Raw genomic sequence first — 25523 nt, 5'->3', positions numbered from 1 at the left:
CCCCCTCCATAATGAGGGCATCTGTAACCGAAAGAAAAAGAAACTACCCATGCAGCCAGGTGCGTCAGGGTGGGTGCCCTGTGGACCATGAAGAAAAGGAGTTATCTAGGCAAGTCTACCATAACTCTAATTTTATTCTTCAGGGTCCATAGGAATACCATGGGAATGTCCTAAAGCAGTTCCCCTAGGGTGGGGGACGCTCCTGAGCAGAAAGGAGAACTCATCGCCCAAAGGACGCATCTTGAGAGGCAAAAGTATCAAAGGCATAGAACCTAAGAAAAGTGTGGACAGAAGACCACATGGCTGCCTTGCAAAATTGTTCAGCAGAGGCACCACAAATAAATGCCCACGATGGCCCTACAGACAGTAGAATGTGCTGTCACCGTGCTTGGGACAGGGAGATCAGCCTGTGTGTACACCTGAGAGTTATGCTTTGCATACACTATACAATTATCTGTCAGATATATGTCCAATCTGGCTGGTTGGAATGAAAACCTGGTAATGTATGGGAGCAAATGACTGGAAAAACAGACAAAAATGGTCATTCAAATTGGTTAAATTTGTGTGTTTTAACCAATTTGTCTGAACAATTGTTTTTCGTCAGTTTTCCAGTGTTTAAGACCATATGGTCAACTGTCATTTGCTCCCATACATTACCAGGTTTTCATTCCAACCAGCCAGATTGGACAGATAATTGTATATTGTATGCCCAGCATTAGTCAACCGTAGCCATCTCGCTAGAGCCGGCTAAAATCAGATGCTCTTTTTGTATTATATGGTTTTCAGAGAGTTTGTTCACTCCACAGATTCGGAGAGCACGAACTATATCCAGGGCGGCTTCACCTACAGAAAGATCTGGAGCCTGAAAAGCTGAAACTACAATTTCTTCATTTACATGAAAAAATGGGACACTACCTTCGGAAGGTTACCCCCCCCCTTGTACAAAGAACAGCTTTATCCTGGTGAAAAAGCAAAAATGGAGAGCGACAAAGCGCTGCCAAATCAGAGACTCTGCGATCAGAAGAGATAGCAAGAAGAAACAGTGTCTTCACAGTCAACCCCTTCAAATATACAGAGTGTAGAGGTTCAAATGGGGAAGCTTGTAGCCCCTTAAGAACCAAAGGCAAATCCCACGGTGCTACTGGAGGAACAAGAGGAGGCTAAACTCGCAGAACTCATTGAAAAAAAATGCCAACATCTGGTAATGAGGCAAACTTCCTCTGGAACCAGACTGAGAGTGCATGTTTCTGCACTCAAAGTGGCCAGGCGGAGACCGCCGTCTAACTCCCCCCCCCTGAAGAAAAGCCAGTACCCTGGAAATCCTCAACACCTTAGGATCATACTTCATATGGAAACACCATTGACCAAAAGAATGCCAAACTCTGTAATAGATGCAGGCAGAGGCAGGCTTCCGTGCTCTAAGCATCGTTTGAAATACAGAACTAGAAAAACCTTTTGCTCTTAAGATGGAAGATTCAAGAGCCACGCCGTCAAAGCCAAATGAGGCAAGTTCGTATCCCGCCAGGGATGTTAGCAGATCCTGCCATAGAGGAAGAGGATACAGACTGTCTACGGAAAGATTCTGTATGTCGGTGAACCAATGAAGTTTGGGCCAAGCCAGAGTCACCAGTATTACTGTTCCAAGAGTTTTCAGGAAATTAAAGCATGAAGGTGGAAGGAGAGAAAAATCGGAAGATAGATACGCCAGCTTGAGTCCCATCTTACTGCCAGTGCATCCACAACAGCTGCTGATGGGTCTCTGGACCAGGGAACCTTGCGGTTGTGACGTGACATAAGATCCATCTCTGGTAGACCCCATTTGTTTACCAGGAGCTGAAACACGCCCGGATGGAGAGATCACTCTCCGGCGTGTATGTCCTGTCGACTTAGGAAGTCTGCTTCCCAATTGAGTACGCCCAGTATATTGCCGAGATGGCCGGAAGAGGACGTTCTGCCCAAATCAGAACCTTTCACTTCTTTCATGGCTGCATAACTTCTTGTGCATCCCTGATGATTGAGTTAGGCCACTGTAGTCGCATTGTTATACTGAATCTGGACCGGCCCGCCCTGGAGCAGGTCCAGTGCCATGATAAGTGCCTTGCACACTGCTCGCAGTTCCAGAATGTTTATTGGCAGATGACTTTCCTGATTTGTCCATCTTCCCTGGAAAGGTGTGATGACCGGTCACTGTCGCCCATTCAGCGAAGACTGGCATCTGTGGTGAGAAGCACCCATTTTGGAATCCAGAATGGGCGCCCTTTGTTCAGATGATTCTCTCTCAGCCACCACAGGAGAGAGTGACGAACCTCTGGAGTGAGAATGATCCTCAGACCTTATTAGATGATACTGTCCATTCCACTTGGAGAGAACCAATTTTTGCAGAGGCCTGGAATGGAACTGAGCATACGCCACCATGTCAAAGGTGGGAACCATTGATCCCAGGACCTGCATTGCTAACAGAATGGATACCCTTTGCTTGCATATTTGTAATGACAGTGCCACAATCTTGTCCTCTGGCAGAATTACCGTTTGTGCCCGAGAATCCAGCAACGCTCTCAGATGTACCATCTGCTATGTTGGAGAAAGCAATGATTTCTTCAATTGATTATCCAGCCGTGCTTTCGTAGGCAGGCTATGGTCAGTTGAAGATGGCTTTGTAAAACAAATTGAGTCTGTGCCAATATCAAAAGGTCGTCCAGATATGGCAGAATTCTGACTCCCTGATGCCTGAGATAGGCAGTCATGACTGCCATTATTTTGGTAAATACCCAGGGAGCCTTAGATAGGCCAAAGGGTAGAGCCTGAAATTGGTAATGCTGCTGAAGGACGGTAAACAGTAAAAATTGTTGGTGGGATGATTTAATTGGAACAGGCAGATATGCATCCTGAATATTCAGGGAAACCATTAATCTCCTGACTGCATTGCCAAAATAATTGACAGGAGAGTTTCCATCCGAAACTTGGAGAGTTTTTAGATTTTGTATAGGGCAATAAGCCCCATTTGGTTTCTGAACCAGAGATAGATTGAAATAACCCCGTCCCTGTTGCGACATAGGAATCGGGATTATTACCCCTGCCTATAGCAGAGAGCGAATTACTTACTGAAAGGCCAAGGCCTTGAACGCATCTGATGGAGGATCTGTGCAAAAGAACTTCTGAGGAGGATGCCTCCTGAAAGTGAGGGCATACCAGAGAGACCGCTTCTCGGACCCAGGCATCTGTTTGATGGCAATAATCCGCAAACTGAAGTCGGCCACCCACCCTGGGATCCCTGAGGAGGAGGCCAGTCCCATCAGGCCAAAGGTTTGTCCTCTGGTTTAGAAGCTGGACGTCTTGGCGGGCCAGATCTCTTAGTTTGACACCTTGTTGTCTTGCGAAAACTAGTTGACATAGAGGAAGACTGTTCCCTTACTCGTCCCAGAGGACCGAAAAGAAACCTGCTTAGACTTTGTAGTTGCTGTAGATGGCAGACCTGCAGATTTTGAAGCCAATAGAGTAGCTAAAATTTTATCCAACTCTGCTCCAAAAAGTACCTTTGCACAGAAAGGTAAGACTTCTAGAACCCTCTCTGATCGTGTATCAGCTTTCCAGGATCTTAACCAATGGGCACTGATTGCCACTATTGAAGCTGCTGATGCTTTAGAAGCTAAAATTCCAGCATCTACCGCAGCTCCTCCCAGATAGGAAGCCACTTCACGTATGTCGGAGATATACATCCTCTGTTCTCTGCTAGCATCTGGTAGAGAGTCTTCCAATGCCCCCATCCATTCTTCAACAGCTTTGGCTACCCAGACTCCAGCCATAGCTGGACGAGTAACAGCTGCAGATGAAAATATTGCCTTAAGACATGCTTCAATTTTCTTATCTGTGGAATCCTTCAGAGAAGATGCTAACAGAATTGGCAATGTAACATTTCTGATTAAATGTGTAGCATGAGCATCCATAGTAGGAGGTACATACAGTAGCTGGGAAAGGGTACAACGTTATTCTTTTATTCACATAAAATAGTTTATCCGGGTCACCCCATGCCTCATCCATAAGCTCAGTGCGCTGTTCAGATACAAGAAAAACCAGTCTTCCGGTGGGGATTAAACATTGGAGCCTTCTTACTATGAGCTGGTTCATCATCCTGAATATCTAGGACTGATTTAACCGCCCTCAAAGGAGGAACATCCACTGTGGATGGATGGTCCTCCTCTCCAGAGTTCGACCCTGAAGAAGAACCCTGCGCATCATCCGATTCCTCGGATGATGCATCTGAATCCATATGTTGAGCAGACTGATAAAAAAGGATAACTTGCGCTTAGGCGCCTTAGTAACTACTGGTCTGCTTTCAACATTAGATGATGCCATACTCTGACTAGAATGGCCATAAACATCTTTCCAGGAAGGATGCATAGAAGGTGCAAACATAGCATGCTCTGGACACCCCAATCCAAGGAGGCATTGTGGGAGCAGCCATATGATCCACAAATTGCTTCATTACCTGGGACAAAGAGGATACCCAAGATGGCTATTGTCCAGAGACAGGTAAACTGGACTGGTGAGGTGTCTCTTTATAACAGACAAACTATCCTTTACGTACTGAGAGGAGACACAGGCCATACATGATTTACATGAAACCAGCATAGGGGGCTCTCCCTCCTGTTTCCCTGTATCTTTAGACCTGTTCATAAAGGTAATAAATGCAATACTATGACAGCCTTCACAAAATCTCAAATGAATGCGAAGTACTCAAGAAAAACCTCCACCCCATAGTGATAATTGACAGACAAATAAAAGAAAGTGTCAAAATAGCAGCTAGCAAACAGTCACATACAATGCATATGTAATATAATTACAATGGAATCTAAATCAACTACACAAACACCAGGAATGGTAGGATATAGAGCCCTGTATATCTTAACCACGGGAGAGGTATACACAGAGACTGACCCAAACCCTCCTGAGACCAACAGCTACAGCAGCGCACTTGTGCATCTCATATACACATGGAGTAGGCGGAGCAACTCAGACGCCCAACACTCTTCATAGGGGCTGCATCTGGCTCGGCGCGCCTACCTCCCCTAAGCTGCTTTAACCAGCCGGGTACGCTGGCATCGTGGCAGCAGAAGCGTCTGCTGCCGATCCCCAGCGTCAGACGATAAGGCCCAGGTAGTGTAGTGACCACGTGGACAATCCCGGGCTTTGACTGCAGCTGCTTCTGGTGCGTCTGACACCAGAAGCAAGGACTGCTGCGCGTGATTCCCCGTAAGCGAGGAACCGCCATACCGGACAGCTCCATGCAACCGGTTGCAGTCCAGGTCGTAGCATTGCTGCTAGCAAGCTCAGCCGCGACCCGCCGAAATCACCAGCTCAGTTACTGGTGTTGCGGCCTGGCAGAGGTAGATGGAGTCGCAGTATATGAGTCTTAATTCAGACGCTTAGTACTGCCAACCCAAAAACATCAAAAAAAAAACATAAAATAAAAGCTTAGGACTGCCTGAGTAGTTTCCTGTTACAAAGGTGCGTCTTGATCCTGCCGCACCAAACGAACAACTGAAGGCCTATGGCTAGGGGCGAGGTATATATGGAGAAGGACACAAGGCATCCTGGGAGCTGAAGCTTTAACCGTTTGGTGCCTGGATCTCTCCAACCATAATATCCCCTTGGTATCCCTGTGGATCTCTATGGATCCTGAAGAAGAAATAGTATGTACACATTTTAGCTCACCTCTTGGAGGACAGGGATAACAGGTGGGGTTCTCTGTTGAAGGAAGTACAGCACCATAAGTGTATATGCATATGAAGACAGACTGCCTCGTGAAGCATCTCCGATGTCACATATCTTCAGAAAACACAGTAAAGTTTTTATTTAGATTAGGGCAAAAAAAGTCAGCCATATGTTTAAATTTAAAATTAAAAATAATAAACTACCTTGGTGAACACTTTCATAATGTAACAGAGGTATTTGACTCTACGGTCGATAGCAGCATAGGATGCCAAAAGGTGAGTGTTATGAAGAGCCTGAACAAAAAGAAACAAACATTGTTACATCACATGGATCTAGCCTTTATGCAAACAGATGAATTTGGTAGAATTGGTAAAACAAAAAAAACCTACCAAGGGCCTGATTCAGCATGGATAGCAATTGCACAAATGTACGCAGATCGGCCGATTGTGCGTACTGCGCATTCACCGCAGTGCGCATGTGCAGAGACAGCATTGCTACCACACTGCGATCACGCGAAGCCATTGTAGAGCAACGTCAGAGTTTGGCAGGTGGGGACTGTGTAGTGGTCGGAGAAACACAGGCGTGCCTGTTCGTTTGAACGCTGTTGCATGGGCATGCATAAATTAGCCACTGCGACTGCATACACAGCTTGTGTACTCACTGCTTGCAATGAGACTTGCAATTTCTGAGACAGGTCAGACCTGTTGTAATTGTGCATGATGGGCCGATATTACAGATGTGTATGCAGGACTGAGGTATTATGAGGTATGAGAAAGCAGTAGTGGGCCTCTCTATGCTGGCTGAGCGGTTGCAAACATTAGCATATTTTCGCAACTGAATTGCGTGTGATTACACAGCCACGATCGCAATAGTGATCCGTGCTGAAGCAGGCCCTAAAGGCATTAGCTTCAGACAGATACCTGGAGAAGGTTACAGGGGAACATTACTACTACTATATGAATATACACATATATACTGTACATACACTTACCAGTGTATTGTATAAACTGATGTCTCCTTCAAGGCTACTTCTTACATGATAAAACTTTACAATTGGCACTTTAGCTGTGGTAATGGAAAGGATGTTCCTCAACCCTGTAAGACGAAATGTGTAAGTAGAGCAAACATTCTAAAACAGTATACGCGTAGGGAACAAAATGATTACTGTACACAATCGTTTTTGTACAGTGAAACCACTATAGCAGACAGCTGACCACTAACCAGGGGCGGATTGGGATGGAAAACCAGCCCAGGAAATTTATAGAAGCAGCCCTAATGGGGGTGTGTCTGTTGAGGGGGGAGGGGTCTGTGGAGGGGTACGGGATCCCTCCTCATAGGGCCTGATTCTGAGTTGGACACAGTTGCAGCTGTCCTTGCGTCTATTGCTGCAGTTGTGTCTTTAGGCTAATGCCGCTTCAATGGTCTTTGTTTGTCTTTTGATGCCACCATCAGTCGCACCATTAGAACTTTCACCAGGCCTCTGCTAGGCCAATATGAGCAATTCAGTGTCTTTATAGCCAACCCTCTGTAAACACCCAACACATTTTTAGTACACTTTCCTGTGCGTGCGTCTGAACTTGTACTGCAACTCTGTAGGAACACCATCGGGATGCAACGCGGTGTAACTCAGGCACATGCGCAGACATAAAACAATTCACAAGAAAAAAAATAAAACACATTGGTTCCAACAGGAGAAAATAAAAACAAAAAAAACACACATATTGGCTCCCAAAGAAAACAAAACATGACAAAAAAACACACCACACATTACTCCCCCATAGGAAAAAATAAAACACATTAGCCACCACAGGAAAAATAAAGTACATTGTCCCCCACAAAAAACAAAAACACATTGGCTCCTAAAGAAAACAATAAAACACACTGGTCCCCACAAGAAAAAAAAAAATAAAAAATTGTCAAGGAAGGAGAAAAATAAAAAACATTGGTCCCCACTGGAAAAAAAAACAACACAATGGCCCCTAAAGATATTAATGAAACACCTTGGTCCCAATAGGAAAAAAAAAAAAACACATTGGCCCTGAATGAAAAAAATATAAAAACACATTGGGCTACTCAAGTAAAAAATAGTGTGAGCAGTGTACATGCCTTGGGCCGAAGGAGGGAGGGGGTGGGGTGGTGGTGGGTGTATGTCTCTGGGCTGAGTGGTACTATATGTCTAGGGGGCATGGTGGGAGATATATATATATATATATATATATAAAATTCTGTGTTGACTGGCGCTCCTAATAGCTTTTGCTGGTGGTACAGTATGATATATAGATTACATACATTATATATATATATATACACACACACTATACATGTCATGTATATATCATATATAAATCACATACAGTATGTAAACTTACTTTATTATATATTAATATTCTTTATTAATTATTCTTATTCTGCTGGTGCCTACCTGCTGCCGCAGCACACAATAATAACTGTAATAAGGGGCAGTTCGCTGGGTGCCGGCAGCATGGCACAGTGCTGCAAGCTGCATCGCATCTGCTGTCTGTCTGGTGTAGTGTGGCGTGACATTTGTGGGAGGGGTGCTTCGGAGGGGCTGGAGGCGGAGCAAACGCTCCGTCACCCATTTTTTTTTTTTTACTAAGCTTGTTTTGCCGTGCCGCTTTTACATACAGCAAGCTGTGCAGCTGCCCGACCCTGATCGCAGCAGCGGAAACGCGGGGAGCAGTTTAATTTAGTGAAGTTAGTGAAGGGTGGGTTAAGCGGCCGCTGGAGCTCTGATCGCGAAAGCCCGGGGAGGGGGTCCAGTTAGAGAAGGGTATGCTGATCGGCTGCTGGCCACCAAAGGCACCGGGCCCAGCGGGAACTGACCCGGCGGCCCAATCCGCCCCTGCCATTAACTCATTAAATTTTACCAACTAATATAACAAAACATCTTAATTTTGAATCGTCAACACTTGAAGACAATATTGGGCATTATCGCTTTAATATTTGGCTTTTAGGGGAGGAATGATGAACAATTATCATGAGGGGTACTCTGGCAAATTTATAGTCCTATATGCCTTCTATGTAGAATAACCGGAATGTAGTTTAGTCACAGAATATAGATTTAAAAACAGATACACACTGCAAGAATGGTTAACGAATTGTACTACTCGGGGAAAAGAAACAAAAAAAAAAAAAAACCACTTGTGCCCCTTAAAAGGATTATTGCAATTTCAAACATTGCCCCACCTGACAATTCCTTGACTGACTGTGTTCATTACTTACTCGAAAAAAAGCCATGCACACACCCCATTAACATCTATTCATGGCCAGTTGTTGTTCGCCCCTTAACCAACATTCACACTTCATTACTTTTGCTGGATTGATAGTTTGTACAGTCTATTAAATCAAAGGTTATTCTTTTTTGAAAGGAGGGGGGCAGGGCGGCCTCATCTTTGGGCAATATTTTGCACTAAACATTTTAGGCTTATTGGAATAAAAAACAAACAAAAAAAAAAAAAAAAAAACAGCTGTAAGCGGATATGTACAGTATATTCTAAGCAAGATATAAATATGAATCTATATACTAGAGGTATAATGAGGTATTCCAGGCATACAGTGTTCTGTTCACAAGCACTCTTATCTTTCTTTAGGGTACAAAAACTGACAACTTCCATAGACGTTGCTGCATATAGTCTACTTGTGTTACCATACTAAAGAAGCAGACATTCAGGTGTAAAAGTTAGAGATGAACGGCTCGCTTCCACTCTGTTCTTTTTGCCAAATAGCACAATATTTTTTAGATTAAAACGTACAAGTAGAACAAAACCACTCCTCTAGTAAAAGTTCGAACATACCTTGATGCTTTCTAAGATGTCTTGCCAACTCTTCAATAGTCCATATGCAATCTAGTTCCTAAGGTAGGAGTGACACAGGTTATAAGGTTTGCCAATTACCAATACAATTTCACAGTGCCATTTCAAAATTACCTCAGCAGTTTCAAGGCCATCAAATGTCATGCATATATCTAGATCACTCTGTTTAAAACCGAAGCCATTCTTCGATGAACCAAACAAGTTAAGCCTGGCACCTGTATAAAAAAAAAGAAAGAAAAAAGCACAGACCTTGTTAAAGAAAAAAGGGGAAAAAACCAAAACAAAACTTTTGCACACTATATTATCTTTACTATAGACTATAGCTATAGTGAATAGAAGATTTATATACACTCATAGGACCAGTCTAATTCACATGAAAGATATGAATCAGGATGTAGTTAAAATATAGCTAAAATACAGACGTGGGAGGGGGGGGGGGAGATGTGGGGAGGTTAGGGACCAAGGGTGGTGGGTTAGGATTAGGGTGCAAGAAGGGAGGGTTGGGAGAGGGGGCGCGGAGGGGTTAACATACTTACCAGACATCGGGATGCCACTGTCTGCATTTTGACAGTTGGCATCCTGACTGCTAGGCTTTCATACCAAACCCATATGGGTCAACCGGGACTTGTTTAGGGCAGTAAATTTCATGTGAATTGTATTGTATCTCGATGCACGAATGTATCATGACTACCTTTCAGTGATGTGTTACAGTTCTTAAGAGTTATTATAGAGCAATAAACACTACACTAGTTATACTGCTCAATCTCTGAAAGACATCAATACTGTAACAAACCATGTTACAGTAGTTGGATAATCAGACATATCCTGCGTACAGAGTCTCACAGAAAAAATAAAAAATTGGAGAATTAAGTGGACTTCTGTGAAGAAAGGCATGTGATAGAAAACTGATCGCTCATCGAAATCATATTGCATACTGCACAATCATACATGCATGTTTCTTTTTCATGGTTTCAAGCTAGGATTACCAGTGTATTCCCATTAGGAGAGTGTCATCTCAACATCAAACTTGCAAAATAAAAAGAATGCTGGTTTCATACTCTCCAGGTGTGTGCTGAACAACATGAGCCATTGTTTTATTGAGGTCCCAAGATATTAATTTCTTCCAAAATACCATGCAGGAGGCAGACAAGAAAAGCTGTGAAAGTCTGTTCTGTGACGTTCTATTAGCAGAGAGTAGGGGAGTACTTCCCTTTGACTGGGGCAGGTCTATGCCAAGTAGGGCTATGAAGATAATGCATAATTACCTTGAAAGTCACGCCTGATGAAGTCCTCTAGATCCTGTCTTATAAGTTCACGGGCCTTATCTTCTAAAGTGGTAGGAGCAAAATCCTCTGTACAAGAACAATCGAAAGAAAGGAGAGAATTGCATAATTCTTCTTTTGTTCTAGTCACCCAAGCTATTTGAAGTGTTTAGATTCAGATGCCCATACTAAAGCACATTTTACAATCCACTCAATATCATAGCCAGCATAAGAGCTGGTCTTGTACTTCTGGCTGACATTAAAAGAACCATATGCGGTGCTAACTATTTAATTTGCTATACTGAGGAGATCTGTAAAACATGCACTGTTAGGGAGGTCATTGAGATCTGGAGTTGTAAAACACTATACTAGGGCCCTTTATGAGAAACACAATCACAGAGCATGTTAGTAAAATGTACTAAATTCAATCTCCATAAAACTCATTAATACTTACCATAACATTGCATACAGACTTGATCCAAAAGCTGTCGAAATTTAGAGGAGAGGGGTGGCAAAGGCTCTAGCTCAATCTTTTTGAAGTCTTCTGGACAGTCTTTCTTTAGGTGTCCTTCTCTCTTGCACAAGTAACACACAACTGTGGGTAGCTGAATTCAAGACAAAAAGACAGGATATTCCACTTTATTGTATACTTAATTTCAAATACAATGGATACTATACACCTCTTTTGTAAACCTCTACATTTTTAATCCAAAACTAGGAATCAGTTCTGCTCAGTGGTCATAAGCCTCCAAGAGGAAGCCGAGAATTTAATTAATGAAAGAATACAAAGGTCTTCTCAAATTAATCTCTCTAAAAGTGCTTTTCATTTCCTTTTACAGTATGCAGATGGCCCGGTTACTCTTATTTACGAACCAATCTTGTGTTACTTGTGTGTGGAGTTTAAGAAATTTGCATACATTACAAATTTATACATCACATGGATAAGTAGTTCTTTCATTTGCCAGTATCCAGATGGTAAGTGGTCCTATGTAGCTTGCCACTCAACTCCTACTGCAAGTGTCAATATTATTGAGCTGCAACCTTGCTATAGCCACAAATGGGAAGTTAGTGAGGGAGGGAATACACTGTGGTGTGGTGTGGGACGACTACATCCATCCACCAGTAATGGGCATGTCCAAGATTAGTATATTAATGTTTGTTTTTTAAACCACTCTGGACTCAAGCTAAAAAGAGGTGTCAACCTTTTGTCCCCGTCTAACATCTGTCTATCTAGACATTGTCGATCTTTTTGATGTCTATTTATTGACTGAAACCCCTAAAATATTTTGGTTTCCAATGAAGTTATCCTTATTTTGGAAGGACATTGTATCACTCTTACCTTTCCTTTTGTGAAAGTAGGTTTGTCGAATTCATAAAACAAGCAATTGTCAACTGCCACCAAAATGTTAGGGTCTTCAGCGTTGAAAAGGCCAGTGTCCGAAATATCCAGTGTGCCTTTAACGTCTTTTAAAGAGTCAGCAAAAACAGGTCCAGGCTGATCATCTTCAGACAACAGATCACCTACTGAGCCAGTGTAATTCTCTAACTCCTCATCAGTTATGAGACTATCTAAATGCTTTCTGTGGTTCAAAAGCAAACTATTTTCTTCATCGTCTTCATCATCAGCTGAATTATTAACTGCTGCCAAACTAAAATCTGGATTTGTGAACTCATTGAGCGTTTCCTCTAGTTCATCTGTACTCTCCTGATCAAAGTCAACCTTTCCAGTATATATGCCACTGCCTTCCAAACCAAAGTCTTCACCTTCAGCCACAACACCACCTTCACAATCAGACAGACTGTCTGTTTCTTCATTGCCTGTCACAGGTGCCTCTCCATTATCACTATATTCATCAAAGCCCTGATCAATCATGATATATTTGCTTTGACTTTTATCCTCCCTAAAAGAATGGTCATCATCAGACTCTTCATGAGGACTATCCAGTTCTTCACAGCTTTGTAATGAGTCTTCAGGCTCACCTAAAAGAACTTCCTCCATTATACAATCTGCATCTTCAAGGGTAGCATCTGGATTGGTTTCATAAACTAGTTTTTTCTTCACCATGCGGTCCAATTCTTTATTACCATGGGTTTGATTAATGACAGAATGTCCAAAAGTGCCATCATGATTATCAATAGCCAAGTCTTCCAGTTTCCTACTTATTTTCTCAGCAGCAATTGAATGTGGAGACTTCACGGAAGCAGTGCCAGTTGGTGTAGCTTCATGGTCAGCTGCTGTTGCAGAATCAGTGGGTTTCTTAGCATTTGATTTTCCAGATTTATTTTGGGGCATGGCAAAATATTTATAGGTTGCTTTCAGACAGTGAAGCATGTACTCGTACACCAATTGGCTGTTCATGGATCTTGCAATATTCCTCTTTACAGAGTATGGATCTGCATTTTAAAAATGATTAGTGTTACACTTTGTATGATCTACATGGTGTGTTGAAAAATACAAGCATAGCAATGTTACCTTCTACAGCAATTCTTTTCTTGGGCCAGTCCTTCGATTCCCTTGAAATCTTCTCTTTAACACGAATACTAATGACAAGGTCAGCCATGTTGAACTCCAGGGCGTAAAATCTTAGCAGATCAACCCACAGCTGACCTACAGAGGCAGAGCATTGTTTTTCTGCATCAAAGACGAGTGGAACCTAGAAAAGATTATAGCATAATAAAATAAACGGAGATGGTATATTAGTAGCCATAGCAAGACAGGGATTTATTTAAAGCATGGAATATAAAGATATGGATTTTAAATACTGTACAGTGTTGAAAAGGTAAATGTAACTCAGAAGTACCTGTGTATTAGCAGGTATTACTTGGCTTAGTACTATATAGAGCAGATCGGAAGAGAATATTTGAACTTGGTGCAAAATAAACAAGCAACATTTTCTTAGGTTTTCTATTTTTATTATACTTCAGGTTTTAGAACTTATGTATTTTGTTTTATTACAGTTCATTTCTAAAGTTGACAATTTAATCCATACAGTAGAACAGGCATTTAGGAAATGCATACCCAAAATAGTAACAGTGACGTTATACCATTTTCCAAATGAGGATGATGGAACACATACAAATAACAAAAGTCCTGTCACTCACATTTTGCAGAGGGCTCCCTCACCTCTTTATAAACTTCATGGAACTATAGACTTCTCACCTTCCCTTTAGTAGAGCAGTCTTTCTGAAGATTCTCGCCATGTCCTGTAGTGATGTATTCCCAATTCACATAATCTTTCACTGGTTCTTGCAGACTAAAGTGCCCCAGTTTAGAAATTGTAAAGCCTTCTATCTAAAAAAAAAAAAATCAGAAATAAAAATTGGTATGGTGTCATAGTTAAGACATTAACCATGTAAAAAAAAGTAACTACATCAGGGGGTCACTGAATCACTATGGGCATAATTTGTGATGTGCAGGGGCCCCTGAATTTAAATTTACATGCAAAAAGCTCAGGCTGTTCCTTTTTATACCCCAGTGAATAAACAAATAACCCAGCACAAAAAGGAGAAAAAAAAAAAAGATAAAGTTTCTAATGAGAACAATAATCCTAACTAGGAAAACTGTAAATGAAAATCAAAGAAAGAAGACAGTGTACATGGGTTAAATCCATTATTCCATTACAAACTCCCATCTTCTCAGAGTATCCATTGTGGGACATTGCAATCGCCACTGAGAAGTCCCAAAGCTCCTTAAGGCAGAATACACTTAGATGGTGAGATGCACAACAGTTTAGTCCATCTTTAGATGCAAAATAACTAAAAGTCAGTCAAATTTAATGCAGGTGATTGGACAATATAGAAGATAGCTATGCTATCAAATAGGAGCGCTGTAGTGGGTGTTACCTCTGATTAATTGGGAGCACCTGGAATATGAGGGTCAGTCCCTTAACAAAATAAAGCAATAGAAGGATACCAGCGCTCAATTAGAAATATAGTCACATTAAATATACATCATAATTTAATCATGTGCAATTAAAAACAATCCAAATAAGATACACAAATCATAAAACAAATATATATAAAAATAGCGTGCTGAGCAGCATTCAATAATTAGGTGGTCCACCATGCAAGCTGCATGTAATTTACCCAATAGATGGGTATAGCAAATCGATAGTCCACATTATCTGACTGCAGTCGCAGTGATAGTTCAATAAACCGCAAATGATCTTAGGAGACTCCAAATCCCAAAATGTTAATGGGCGAGAAGGGATGTGCACTCCCAATTGAAGCTATAGTTACCGGTTCCAGTGTCCATATGTAGTATAGGGTCTTGTTTAGCAATGCTGGCAGAGCTATCGCATATAGATAATCCCCCTGGGCACGATTCCTGGTCCAAATAGCAATCTCCAGTAGTGGGTAGTCTCACCAAAATGCAGGAAGGTGGGTGGGTTCCTAGCGGTTAGTGGTGGTCACCTATAGGTCAAGACTGAAGAGTTTCGCTGCGTGAAGCCGCAGCTTTCAAAGGTATTTGTTTTATTATTTGTGTATCTTATATGGATTATGTTTTTAATTGCACATGATTAAATTATGATGTATATTTAATGGGACTATATTTCTAGTTGAGCGCTGGTATCCTTCTATTGCTTAAATGCAGGTGACTGGCTAGTGAGGCCCGTGACCATGTATCCAGGATGCTCAGTCCTGGTGGAATGACCCTCACATTTTCAGGAATGGACAGTCCTACACCAGGTAAATCTGATGTGTCATCAATGTAATCCACCTGGCAGTAGTCTGACCAATAGAGAAGCTAGTCAGCTTCCAGACAAACATAACCAAAAAGGTTATCCGTCCTGCATACGTCCCAACTCCTATGGAAATAGAGCCCCAGTACTCTGGTGACAACGAGAGAACGATGAAAGCCTTCTGGAGACTTATGGTCTAAAGCCAGGATCACATCATCATGATCAAAGTGGAACATGGAGACCACTTTCTACTGAAATTGTTTGGTTTGAAGACCAAACAGCTGACCAGGTAAGGAAATTATACTGAACCAAATAAAAAGGGTCCAGAAGGAGAGAGCCCAAGAAGCTATGGAAGCTGCACATGCATCACTCTCTGTAAGATCGGCACTTCAGGTAACAGCACTTAAACAAAAAAACAAAAACAGCTCGAGATCTGAACCTTCAGAAAGCAGAGTTTTAAACCCCCTTCAAGAGTCTTCACGGAAAGAGCAGCAACTGGTCCAATCAAAAAGAAAGATCGGAAACCACTTCACACCAGTAGATATAGCCTCAGTCTTAACGTTTACCGAGGTGAACTCACTCAAAACACGTAACACTGACAATATCTGTGTACTATTAATTTCTGGGCCAGTCCGATGCTAGCAGAATAAGCAGAACGCCCTCTATTTACCATTTTGATGGCCCATGAAAGCAACACTACTGAAGGGAACAGATATAGGGCCTGATTCAGCAAGAATTGCAATTGCAAAGCTGCACGCAGGGAGCTTTGCAATTGAGATCCTTGCAATAATGCAAATGTAGCAGGAGGTCGCAGGCTAGGATCACCATTGCGGCCACTGGTGGTCAATGGTCGCGACGGTTGACGGCGCTGTGCGGCTAGCCAGCTGAATAAGCCTCAACTTACTCAGGCTGGCCGGCTTGCGAGTCCAGCATACTGCGTACATCCACGCAGTCCCTGAGTGGACACGCCCCGTTTCTGGGAAGGCCAGCCACCCCCACCCCTTAAATGCCTCTGCCTGTCAGGCAGAGGCATTCAAGGGCTTGTGAGAGTAATGCTGCCTACACATGTAGCGATATAAATAAGCGATTTGAACGATAATGATATTGTTAATTTTTTGGTCCCCATCGGCCAGCGATGTGCGGCGACGTATGGACGATAGCGATATCTGTGCATGCAGGTCAACTTGCTCAATATCGAGCAGGTTACTATAGGGACCCGCGTTAGACTATAGCGACTCGTAATCAACTGAGTTGGTGGTGTGCTGGATGATCAATATCGATCATCCAGCACACCAGGGAGGGTGCAGGACGATCAGCCAGTGATATCGTATAGCTGGCTGATTGCTACGCGTGTATGCACCATTAGCAGGACCCATTCTGCACACTCGCAGAAAGGGTCCTGCGCAAGCGCAGATTCCACATAATCGGAAATCCGCGTTCAGCAGTGCACGCTGAAAAAGGCCCATAGACTCCAACATACTGACATGACACTTATCAGAAATTGCCTTCTTATCCATTGTAACAGAAGTGCTCCTCAGTGTTTAAGCAAGATGTAATCACCGACATCTGGTTGTCCTCATTGGTTCACTAGCTATAGAAATAACTCCTGAAGTGAAGGACCATTCCCCAGGATGACTGGGAAGCGGAATTCCTCAGCAGATCATTCAGTTTTCCACAACAGGGATGAAAACCGCTGTGATGGCTAGAACATTTGCTTCACTAACCCGATGCTTGTCACGTGTCTCGTGGCCAGGGCACCTTTGATGTATTTATGTAAGCCACAGAGGCTAGCATCTGTTGTGACAATTATCCAATTCCAAAATAAAACAGGAAACTCTTTTGACATAGCCTCCACTCAGCCTACAGCTAATGCTGGGCATACACTAAACAATTATCTGTCAGATATCTGTCCAATCTGGCTGGTTGGAATGAAAACCTGGTAATGTATGGGAGCAAATAACAATAGAAATTTGCTTCCAAACACTAGAAAAGGGACCAGATTTTCCTTCCCACCAGACAGATTAGACAGATATCTGACAGATAATTGTAGAGTGTATGCCCAGCATTAGCGATAGGCATGACCAGTGCAATCTAGAGTGCCTGCAAGTTGTTGCAATATGGAGAGTATCAAAAAATGCTCTAAGAAATAAAAGCTAGTTGAAACTCTGGTGACTGGAAATGCCTTCACTACTCCTGTCCCTGAAATTTGGTGTTGACAGAAGAATCCTAGTTCTTGGGCATTTGTAATCATTCACTCCTGATGAGGAAACCCAAATATTTTTTATCAGTATCTGAAAGATTGTGACGTAGAGACAATCCCTTGAAAGTATTTGCCTGGTCCAGGCAACCAGCTACCACATTCTTCCTGTCTGTAATATAGTAGGTTGAAAGTTACTTTAGGTTTCTTTTAGACCATTATAGTTTTGCTTACGGTGCCTCTCATGATTGATGAAGGCCGACAATGTTCAGTTGTCTGAGAATACACAGAGTTGCCTCGCTAGTAACTTTTTGAACTGATCTAAATTTGTGCATCATTGGAATCAGTTGGATCCATGAGTGACATTCCCCATTATTTTAATCTTGGGTTTTGCCACCAGTTGAGAAACGTATGTTTTTGATTTAGGATTAAAGAATTTTTTTGCAAATAGAAGGACCCCTTTGAATGAGAGATTAGCCAAGCCATGTTTATACTAAGCATCTGCAGCTAAGGAGACTAACCAAATCTTCTAGCCACTACAGTTGATGCCATAGATCTTGCTGAAGCAATTATATATACAGTGCATCCGGAAAGTATTCACAACGCTTCTTTTTCCACATAGTTATGTTACAGCCTTATTCCAAAATGGAATAAATTAATTTTTGTCCTCAAAATTCTACACACACACACACCCCCACCCCCATAATGACATGTAGTTTTAGATTTTTGCAAATTTAATAAACTAAAAAAATAAAAAACTAAAGAAAATCACATGTACATAAGTAATCACGGCCTTTGCCATGAAGCTCGAAATTGAGCTCAGGTGCATCCTGTTTCCACTGATCATCCTTGAGATGTTCCTACAGCTTAATTGGAGTCCACCTGTGGTAAATTCAGTTGATTTGACATGATTTTGAAAGGCATACACCTGTCTTTATAAGGTTCCACACTTGACAGTGCACAAACAAAGTATGAAGTCCAAGGAATTATCTGTAGACCTCCGACACAGGATTGTCTCGAAGCACAAATCTGGGGAAGGGTACAGAAAAATATCTGCTGCTTTGAAGGTCTCAATGAGCACAGTGGCTTCCATCATCCGTAAATGGAAGTAGTTCGGAACCACTAGGACTCTTCCTAGAGTTGGTCGGCTAAACTGAGCGATCGGAGAAGGGCCCTAGTCAGGGAGTTGACCAAGAACCTGATGGTCACTCTGTCAGAGCTACAGCATTCCTCTGTGGAGAGAGGAGAACCTTATAGAAGGACAACCATCTCTGCAGTAATCCACCAATCAGGCCTGCATATTAGAGTGGCCAGACGGAAGCTACTCCTTAGTAAAAAGCACATGGCCAAAATGCACCTGAAGGACTCTCTTGTCTTATGAGACAAAGATTGAATTCTTTGGCATGAATGCCAGGCGTTCTGTTTGGAGCAAAACAGGCACCACTCATCACCAGGCCAATACCATCCCTACAGTGAAGCATGGTGGTGGCACAGCATCATGCTGTGGGGATGCTTTTCAACGGCAGGAACTGGGAGACTAGTCAGGATAGAGGGAAAGATGAATGCAGCATGTACAGAGACATCCTGGATGAAAACCTGCTCCAGAGCGCTCTTGACCTCAGACTGGGGCAACGGTTCATCTTTCAGCAGGACAAGGACCCTAAGCACACAGCCAAGATATCAAAGGAGTGGCTTCATGACAACTCTGAATGTCCTTGAGTGGCCCAGCCAGAGCCCAGACTTGAATCCAATTTAATAGCTCTGTAGAGATCTGAAAATGGCTGTGCACCGACGCTTTCCATCCAACCTGATGGAGCCTGAGGTGCTGCAAAGAGGAACGGGCAAAACTGCCCAAAAGATAGGTGTGCCAAGCTTGTGGCATCATATTCAAAAAGACTTGAAGCTGTAATTGCTGCCAAAAGGTGCATCAAAGTATTGAGCAAAGGTTGGGAATACTTATTTTTATTTCATTTGCACAAAAAAAAAAAAAAAAAAGCCTTTACACGTTGTCATTATGGGGTATTGTGTGTAGAATTGTGAGGACAAAAATTAATTTATTCCATTTTGAAATAAGGCTGTATCATAAAATGTGGGAAAAGTGAAGCGTTGCGAATACTTTCCGGATGCACTGTAAATAAGCTTTTCCATGCCTTTGTATAATTTCCAAACTGTAAATTAATTTCTCTGCAATATCTACATGGAGTGTACCTCCCCAAAATCTAGCCACTATCACATTTCAATGTGATTTCTGTAGAAATATGCTTTTTGAAAATGCATTCCATCTTCCTATACATGTGGTCTCTAAGAGGATGCTCATCTCCAAAATAGGATTTTTGGTAAATTTACCGTTGAACCCTTTTCTCTTAAGCGGAGTTGGGGAACACTGGACAATGGGACATTCAACAGCCACCCCCAGGGGAGTGAACACTCAGGCTGCCTGACTGGAGAAACTGTACACCCAAAGTGGGTGTCACCGGAGAAGAAAAAAAACCTGAAAACCGTAATAAAAAATTAGCAAAATTGCGGACAGGGGACCAGACAGGCGCATGACTGTCCTGCGCTGCTGAACTCCCGCGTTGCACTGATCGCCGCCACCCTGGCAGAAGGCGCTGACAACCGGTCTGGTGGAGGTAGCCCTGCACCAGAATAGGCTTCAATGAGTGATGACCGAGCAGATCCAACACACCCTGGTGTGCTGAATAGCTGGCCAACCATGTTCATGCGCGTCCTAAAGAACCCACAGAGAACAGTGCGCCATACCAAAGACGACGTGTCCAAGGAAATCTGCAGAGCTCAGCACGACTAGCAGAGCTAGATCATTACAGTTGTGTAGCCTCGAAAACGTGTCAAGTGGCCATATGATCCCCATACGGCAGGCCTCACATCTGAACGAATGCTAGGAAGACCACCGGAGGAGATACCACAACCCAGGGAGAAATGTGGTTCTGCTGAGGAAGTCCGCTGTCCAATTTCTCCACTATCGGTATGACCACCACTGATAAGAGTCTGAACAAAGGTCTACATGACGGAAAGACTTCGGGCTACCTCCACCAGTGATCGCGGTGAGCGGAAAAACAATTGTGGGTCCCAGGGACTCCTCACTTTCAAGAATCGGGGTCCTACTCCATTGTTTTTGGATCCCATTGCATATTATGGGGGCGGGGGGGGGGTGAGGGCAGTTTGGACAGAGCTGGGGCAGTTAGCAGTTGGGATAGAGGGGGTTAAGAATAATCAGCAGTAGGGGTAAAGCTGGGGCTAGATAGGGAGTTCGGGCAGGCAGAGCTTGGGGCAGGGAGGGATAAATGCAGACCGTAATTGTGAAAGTGCTAGGGGCAGGTAGTGATGGGGGTAGTAAGGGGGCAAGGGTAGATTGCAGCTGGGGCAAGGAAGAGGTGAGGGGCAGGCTGTACTAAGGGTAGAGAGAGAGTAAGGATAGATAGCAGCTGGGGCAAGGAGGTGGTTAGGGACAGGCAGTGCTGGGTGTAGGGAGGCGGCAAGTGTAGATAGCTGGGGCAGTACTGGTGGCAAGGAGGAAGTTAGGGACTGCTGCGTGTAGGGAGGGTACAAGAGTAGACAGCTGGGGCATTATTGGGGATAAGGAGGAGGTTAGGGACAGGCAATGCTGGGGGTAAGGTGGGGGCAGCACAGTGTTAGCAGTCATGGTAAATGGGAAATACAGCTACACAGTTGGGGATAGTGAAGGCATGCACAGTTAAACAGTCAGGATTAGTGGGGGGGCACACAGCCAACCAGTAATACTAGGGGAAGAGCTACACAGCCGGCCAATGAGTAACACTAGGGACTTTCAGGTTGCACCTTGCCACCAGCACTGTGTTCACCTGTTTCTACAGCACCAACAGGTCTGAAGTGTTCTGCACCACGGCAGACATCCTCTCCCGCCTACAGCCAACAATTTCCCTGCCTCGGTCTGACACTGACCCAAGGAAGAGGGAGGGGTGTCTGTGGCGGAGTTCCCCACTGAGGCACAGTGAAAGACTGGCTGCGGCAGCAGAGTGTGTGAGAGGGGCCGGAGTGTGGCTATGTGAGCAGGGAGCACAGGGGGCATAGGAGGAAGTGTGACAGTCTGTCTAATAGACAGAGGAGTGGGCGGCACGGCACGCTGCAGAACGCGGACACAGAGGGGAGGGGGAGCCGCAAACAATGGAGATTCTGGGAGCTGTAGTGAGGAGAATGTGTCGGTGACTATTGGTTGAAAAGCTGCCAGCGGTGATTGGATGCTCCCCGGAGCTGAAAAAAAGCAATTTCAAGGCACCTCAACCAAGGAGACTCGTGTCCGATATCAAAGAGCCAATCCGGAAGGACCAAGGACTGGCCCTGAAGGAGGAGAACGGAAAGCCTCCACCCATTGAGAGTGACGAGTGCTGACAGACAGAACGAGAACCCGAGACAAGAGGGATGCCGAGCAACCCGTCCAAGTTTGGAGGATTACGCACTGGTACTCCCACGAGTAGAGCCTGATCAACTTAACGGGCCCTTAATGGCACCGAACAAACCGTTGAGACCAAGCTCGGTAGGGAGCCCAGCACTGTCTGCCGCAAGAATGCACCACTGGAGAGAGGTGACGAAGGCCTTCTCTAGAATTGAAGGCGCAGACAAGAAAGCAATGGAGACCTTGCAAAAGTCGAGATACAGGACTGGTCCGAAAGAACTTGAAACAAGCGATCTAGGAAGGTCTGTAACTGAAGCAGAGGTATCCTTCACACGCAGAAACTCGAGGAGGGCCGAAGTGTGATAATCTGTGCAAAATATGCACGCCAGCACAGGCTATATTGTGTTGCAAACACACGGTGCTGGGGCTGCTGTAGGAGGGGGGGGGGCTAGTGCAGCATTGGAAGCTCCGTCCCCCCTCCTTCTCCATGCTCTGCAGAACTTTAGTACTTCCCAGGATTAGGGAAAACTCCGCTCAAGCCCTGTTGATGGGCAGATTGTCAGCACACATCCTCTCTTGTATGGGAGGGGAGACGCTGCATCAAGCCCGTATTCAGAATGGCAATTGCGATCTATGATGAATCAGGCCCAAAACTATTTTTGCATTTCGTAATTCCTAAATGGATGAATGCATTCCATTCTTAGCCAATACGTAGGTTTTTCCCCCACCTGTACCAATTCCTTACGGAGGACTGTTCTTATGTGCGAGATACACCCATAACTTCTTAGCTCCACGGGCAAGGGACTGTGCACTAAGGCTAGAGAAAGGAGAGCGCTTTTCTAGATCCCTTTTCAGCCTGCCCGACGCTTCTCCAATGATGTATTGTGCACATACAGACAAAAGCTTTTAACATTTTAAACATTTGCTGAAGAGCAAGGAGCTCGAAATGCATTGGACCTACTGACTGCTGCTATACTGAAATGGGGTAGAGGGTGCGGAGGGTGCGCTCGCCCTATGGGTGTAATGCTGGAGTAATAGTGTGTTGTGGTCTTTTGTGTTCGATGTTGTTTGTGGAGTGATGGGGTGTAGGGAGGGAAGGGGGTCTAATGGACTGGAGGTGGTGGGTGAGGAAATGAAGACAGTGGCAGAAATGGGGGCCAAAGGGTTTATTGGAAAAAACAGTACTAATCCTGTTCGGTCCCAGGCACCCAGGTGGGGTGAGCGATCCACTTGGGGGTGTGTGTGGGTGGAGACTGGGGAGGTGAGTGGACCCTTTTAGGGGGCTCCTTTCCGTGCAGTTCAATAGACCGGCACGTTACCCCTGCTGGACCTTTGGTCAACAGTCTTAGGATGTCTCGGGGGGGAGGGGAGTGGTGGGTTGGCAGCGGGTCTGGCGGTTGTGGATGTACACCCTGGCGGCGTCCCACGCAGGGGTATAAGTCTCGGAGTCACTTACCTACCGGTAGGATTTGTTGGTGAAAAAGGCTTGGGCTGCTGGTAGCTGGTGTTAGTTTCCTTTTGCAGATGCGGTGTTGGATGGCTGCTGCGGTGTCAGCGGTTGGAGGAAGCTCTGTGTGTGGTAGTGGCTTGCTGGTGCACTGTGGGGCTTGGTGCACCGCGTTGCTGGCGTTCTGTTCCCGGTGCCTGCTGGTGTGGATCGCTTAGGGATTGCTGCTGGACGAACAGCTGTGAGTGGAGCTGGTGTTGGTTGCTCCCAGGGGGCGGTGCGTGGTCGCCTGGGTCTAGCAGGTGGAGTGGTGATCAATAAACCCTTTGGCCCCCATTTCTGCCACTGTCTTCATTTCCTCACCCACCACCTCCAGTCCATTAGACCCCCTTCCCTCCCTACACCCCATCACTCCACAAACATCGAACACAAAAGACCACAACACACTATTACTCCAGCATTACACCCATAGGGCGAGCGCACCCTCCGCACCCTCTACCCCATTATATCGTTACACAGGACCCGGTACTCCTGCTTTTAGGAAGGTGCAGCACCCCGACACAAACAATACATCTCACATCCCATCTGCCCATACAGCAGAGCGCAGTTCTAACCAATCATTTGCTGCTATACTGAAATACCTGGACTGTTACGATTGATGCCAGTTAGACACGAAGAGTGGAATTGGGATCCCTCTGCCTGCACCCTATGCCATCGTGGGAGACTTTATGGTAAAGAGTACCTATACCTCTCCATTGCACTATTAATTACAAGTGCCTCAATTTGTACAGTTTTTACTGTGTTCTATTTGTATGTGGTTCTTACATAACCATTTTTGATTTGTGTGAATTCTATTAATTTTTTTATTTTTTATGGTAATACACTATGTAGACCCATTTCTAAATTTTCCATATGTACTAAACAACCGGAGCCAGACAGAGTTAAGCACATCAAAAGGAAAGTATAATAATTATACCTCCTGATTTATTGTTCTCTACCTCACCATTGCTGCGCAGGTGAGTGCAGGAGTTTGTCCTCCTCATCACATGCTGTGCACAGTATTCCATCCTGAACTGGAGAGAAGGCAAATTGGAGTAGGTAAAAATGTTTGCAACTGTCCCTCCAACAGGCAGACAAAGGGAAAAAATAAAAAAATATTTAGACAGTTGCATCTGCAAATCCCAGGAGGATGTGGAGTTTCAAAAGAGATGTCAAACTCTAAAGTATCCACATAAAGACCTGGCATCCCAATACACTTCACCATTACTACCCATCAGACAAGGAGGAGAATGAGCTGCTGCTATGGACTGCACCAAGAAAATAAGTTGTGTGTTCATTGTGGTGGGCTTGCCAAGTAGGATCCACATCAGGGAGTGCAGATTCAAATTCCCTTTTACTCAAAGAGCTCATGTACAAAAGAAAATACTATATTACAAACATAGTCCCCATATTTCACACAACCTTAATTCTGAGAAATACTCACAAGCCTAGGAAGTCTTGCATCTATAAATGTTAGATGCACTTGTGGTCATGCACTAGTGCTAAAAACAGGCTAAGCTTTAAGTAAAAAAATAATTTTAGTTGAGAAAAAACCCCAAACAATCATAGTGTATAACTCTAATTTTCAAAGTATTAAAACAATAAAATCTACTACACCCAGACAAGGCAGATGAGAATCCCGTAGATACAGTAGCTCATCCACAGAAGCAGAAACCAGGATTATTAAAACGTTCTACTCAGCTGGGTTTATTCTGACGTCCATACTATATGTTCTTACACAAACATTTTATTTCTTGCAATGTTTAATACAACATGATTTTAGACAAAAGGAGTTTGTTGCACCTACCCATGTCCCCAGATAGACAGGAAGAATAGGTTCCTTTCTTTGCTGAAGGAAGAACACAACCATGAGAGCTGCCACATATGGTGGTAAGCCACCTTCTTCAGGTCTGTCAATACAACACAGCTGTAGACAAAACAATGATTTAGTGCAACTCAAA

At 43.9% G+C, this 25523-nt stretch overlaps 1 protein-coding gene across 1 annotated transcript in view; it reads right to left on the bottom strand.

Moving 5' to 3' along the window:
• The window catches only part of TUT7 (terminal uridylyl transferase 7), an 87471-nt gene that overhangs the window by 29141 nt on the left and 32807 nt on the right, over positions 1 to 25523 (bottom strand). The window contains exons 10-20 of the mRNA XM_088470086.1: positions 25370 to 25489; positions 13968 to 14099; positions 13281 to 13461; positions 12147 to 13201; positions 11262 to 11412; positions 10811 to 10897; positions 9660 to 9760; positions 9528 to 9585; positions 6704 to 6807; positions 5916 to 6005; positions 5713 to 5826 (exon numbers count right to left, since the gene is read on the bottom strand). Coding sequence (XP_088326212.1) covers positions 5713 to 5826; positions 5916 to 6005; positions 6704 to 6807; positions 9528 to 9585; positions 9660 to 9760; positions 10811 to 10897; positions 11262 to 11412; positions 12147 to 13201; positions 13281 to 13461; positions 13968 to 14099; positions 25370 to 25489 — 2193 coding nt within the window. The remainder of the gene's footprint in view (positions 1 to 5712; positions 5827 to 5915; positions 6006 to 6703; positions 6808 to 9527; positions 9586 to 9659; positions 9761 to 10810; positions 10898 to 11261; positions 11413 to 12146; positions 13202 to 13280; positions 13462 to 13967; positions 14100 to 25369; positions 25490 to 25523) is intronic.

Source organism: Taudactylus pleione, unplaced genomic scaffold, assembly GCF_031769625.1.
Source record: "Taudactylus pleione unplaced genomic scaffold, aTauple2 ptg000095l, whole genome shotgun sequence".
Lineage (NCBI taxonomy): Eukaryota > Metazoa > Chordata > Amphibia > Anura > Myobatrachidae > Taudactylus > Taudactylus pleione.
The sequence above is the reverse complement of the archived record's forward strand: the minus strand, read 5'-3'. Positions and strand labels throughout refer to the sequence as shown.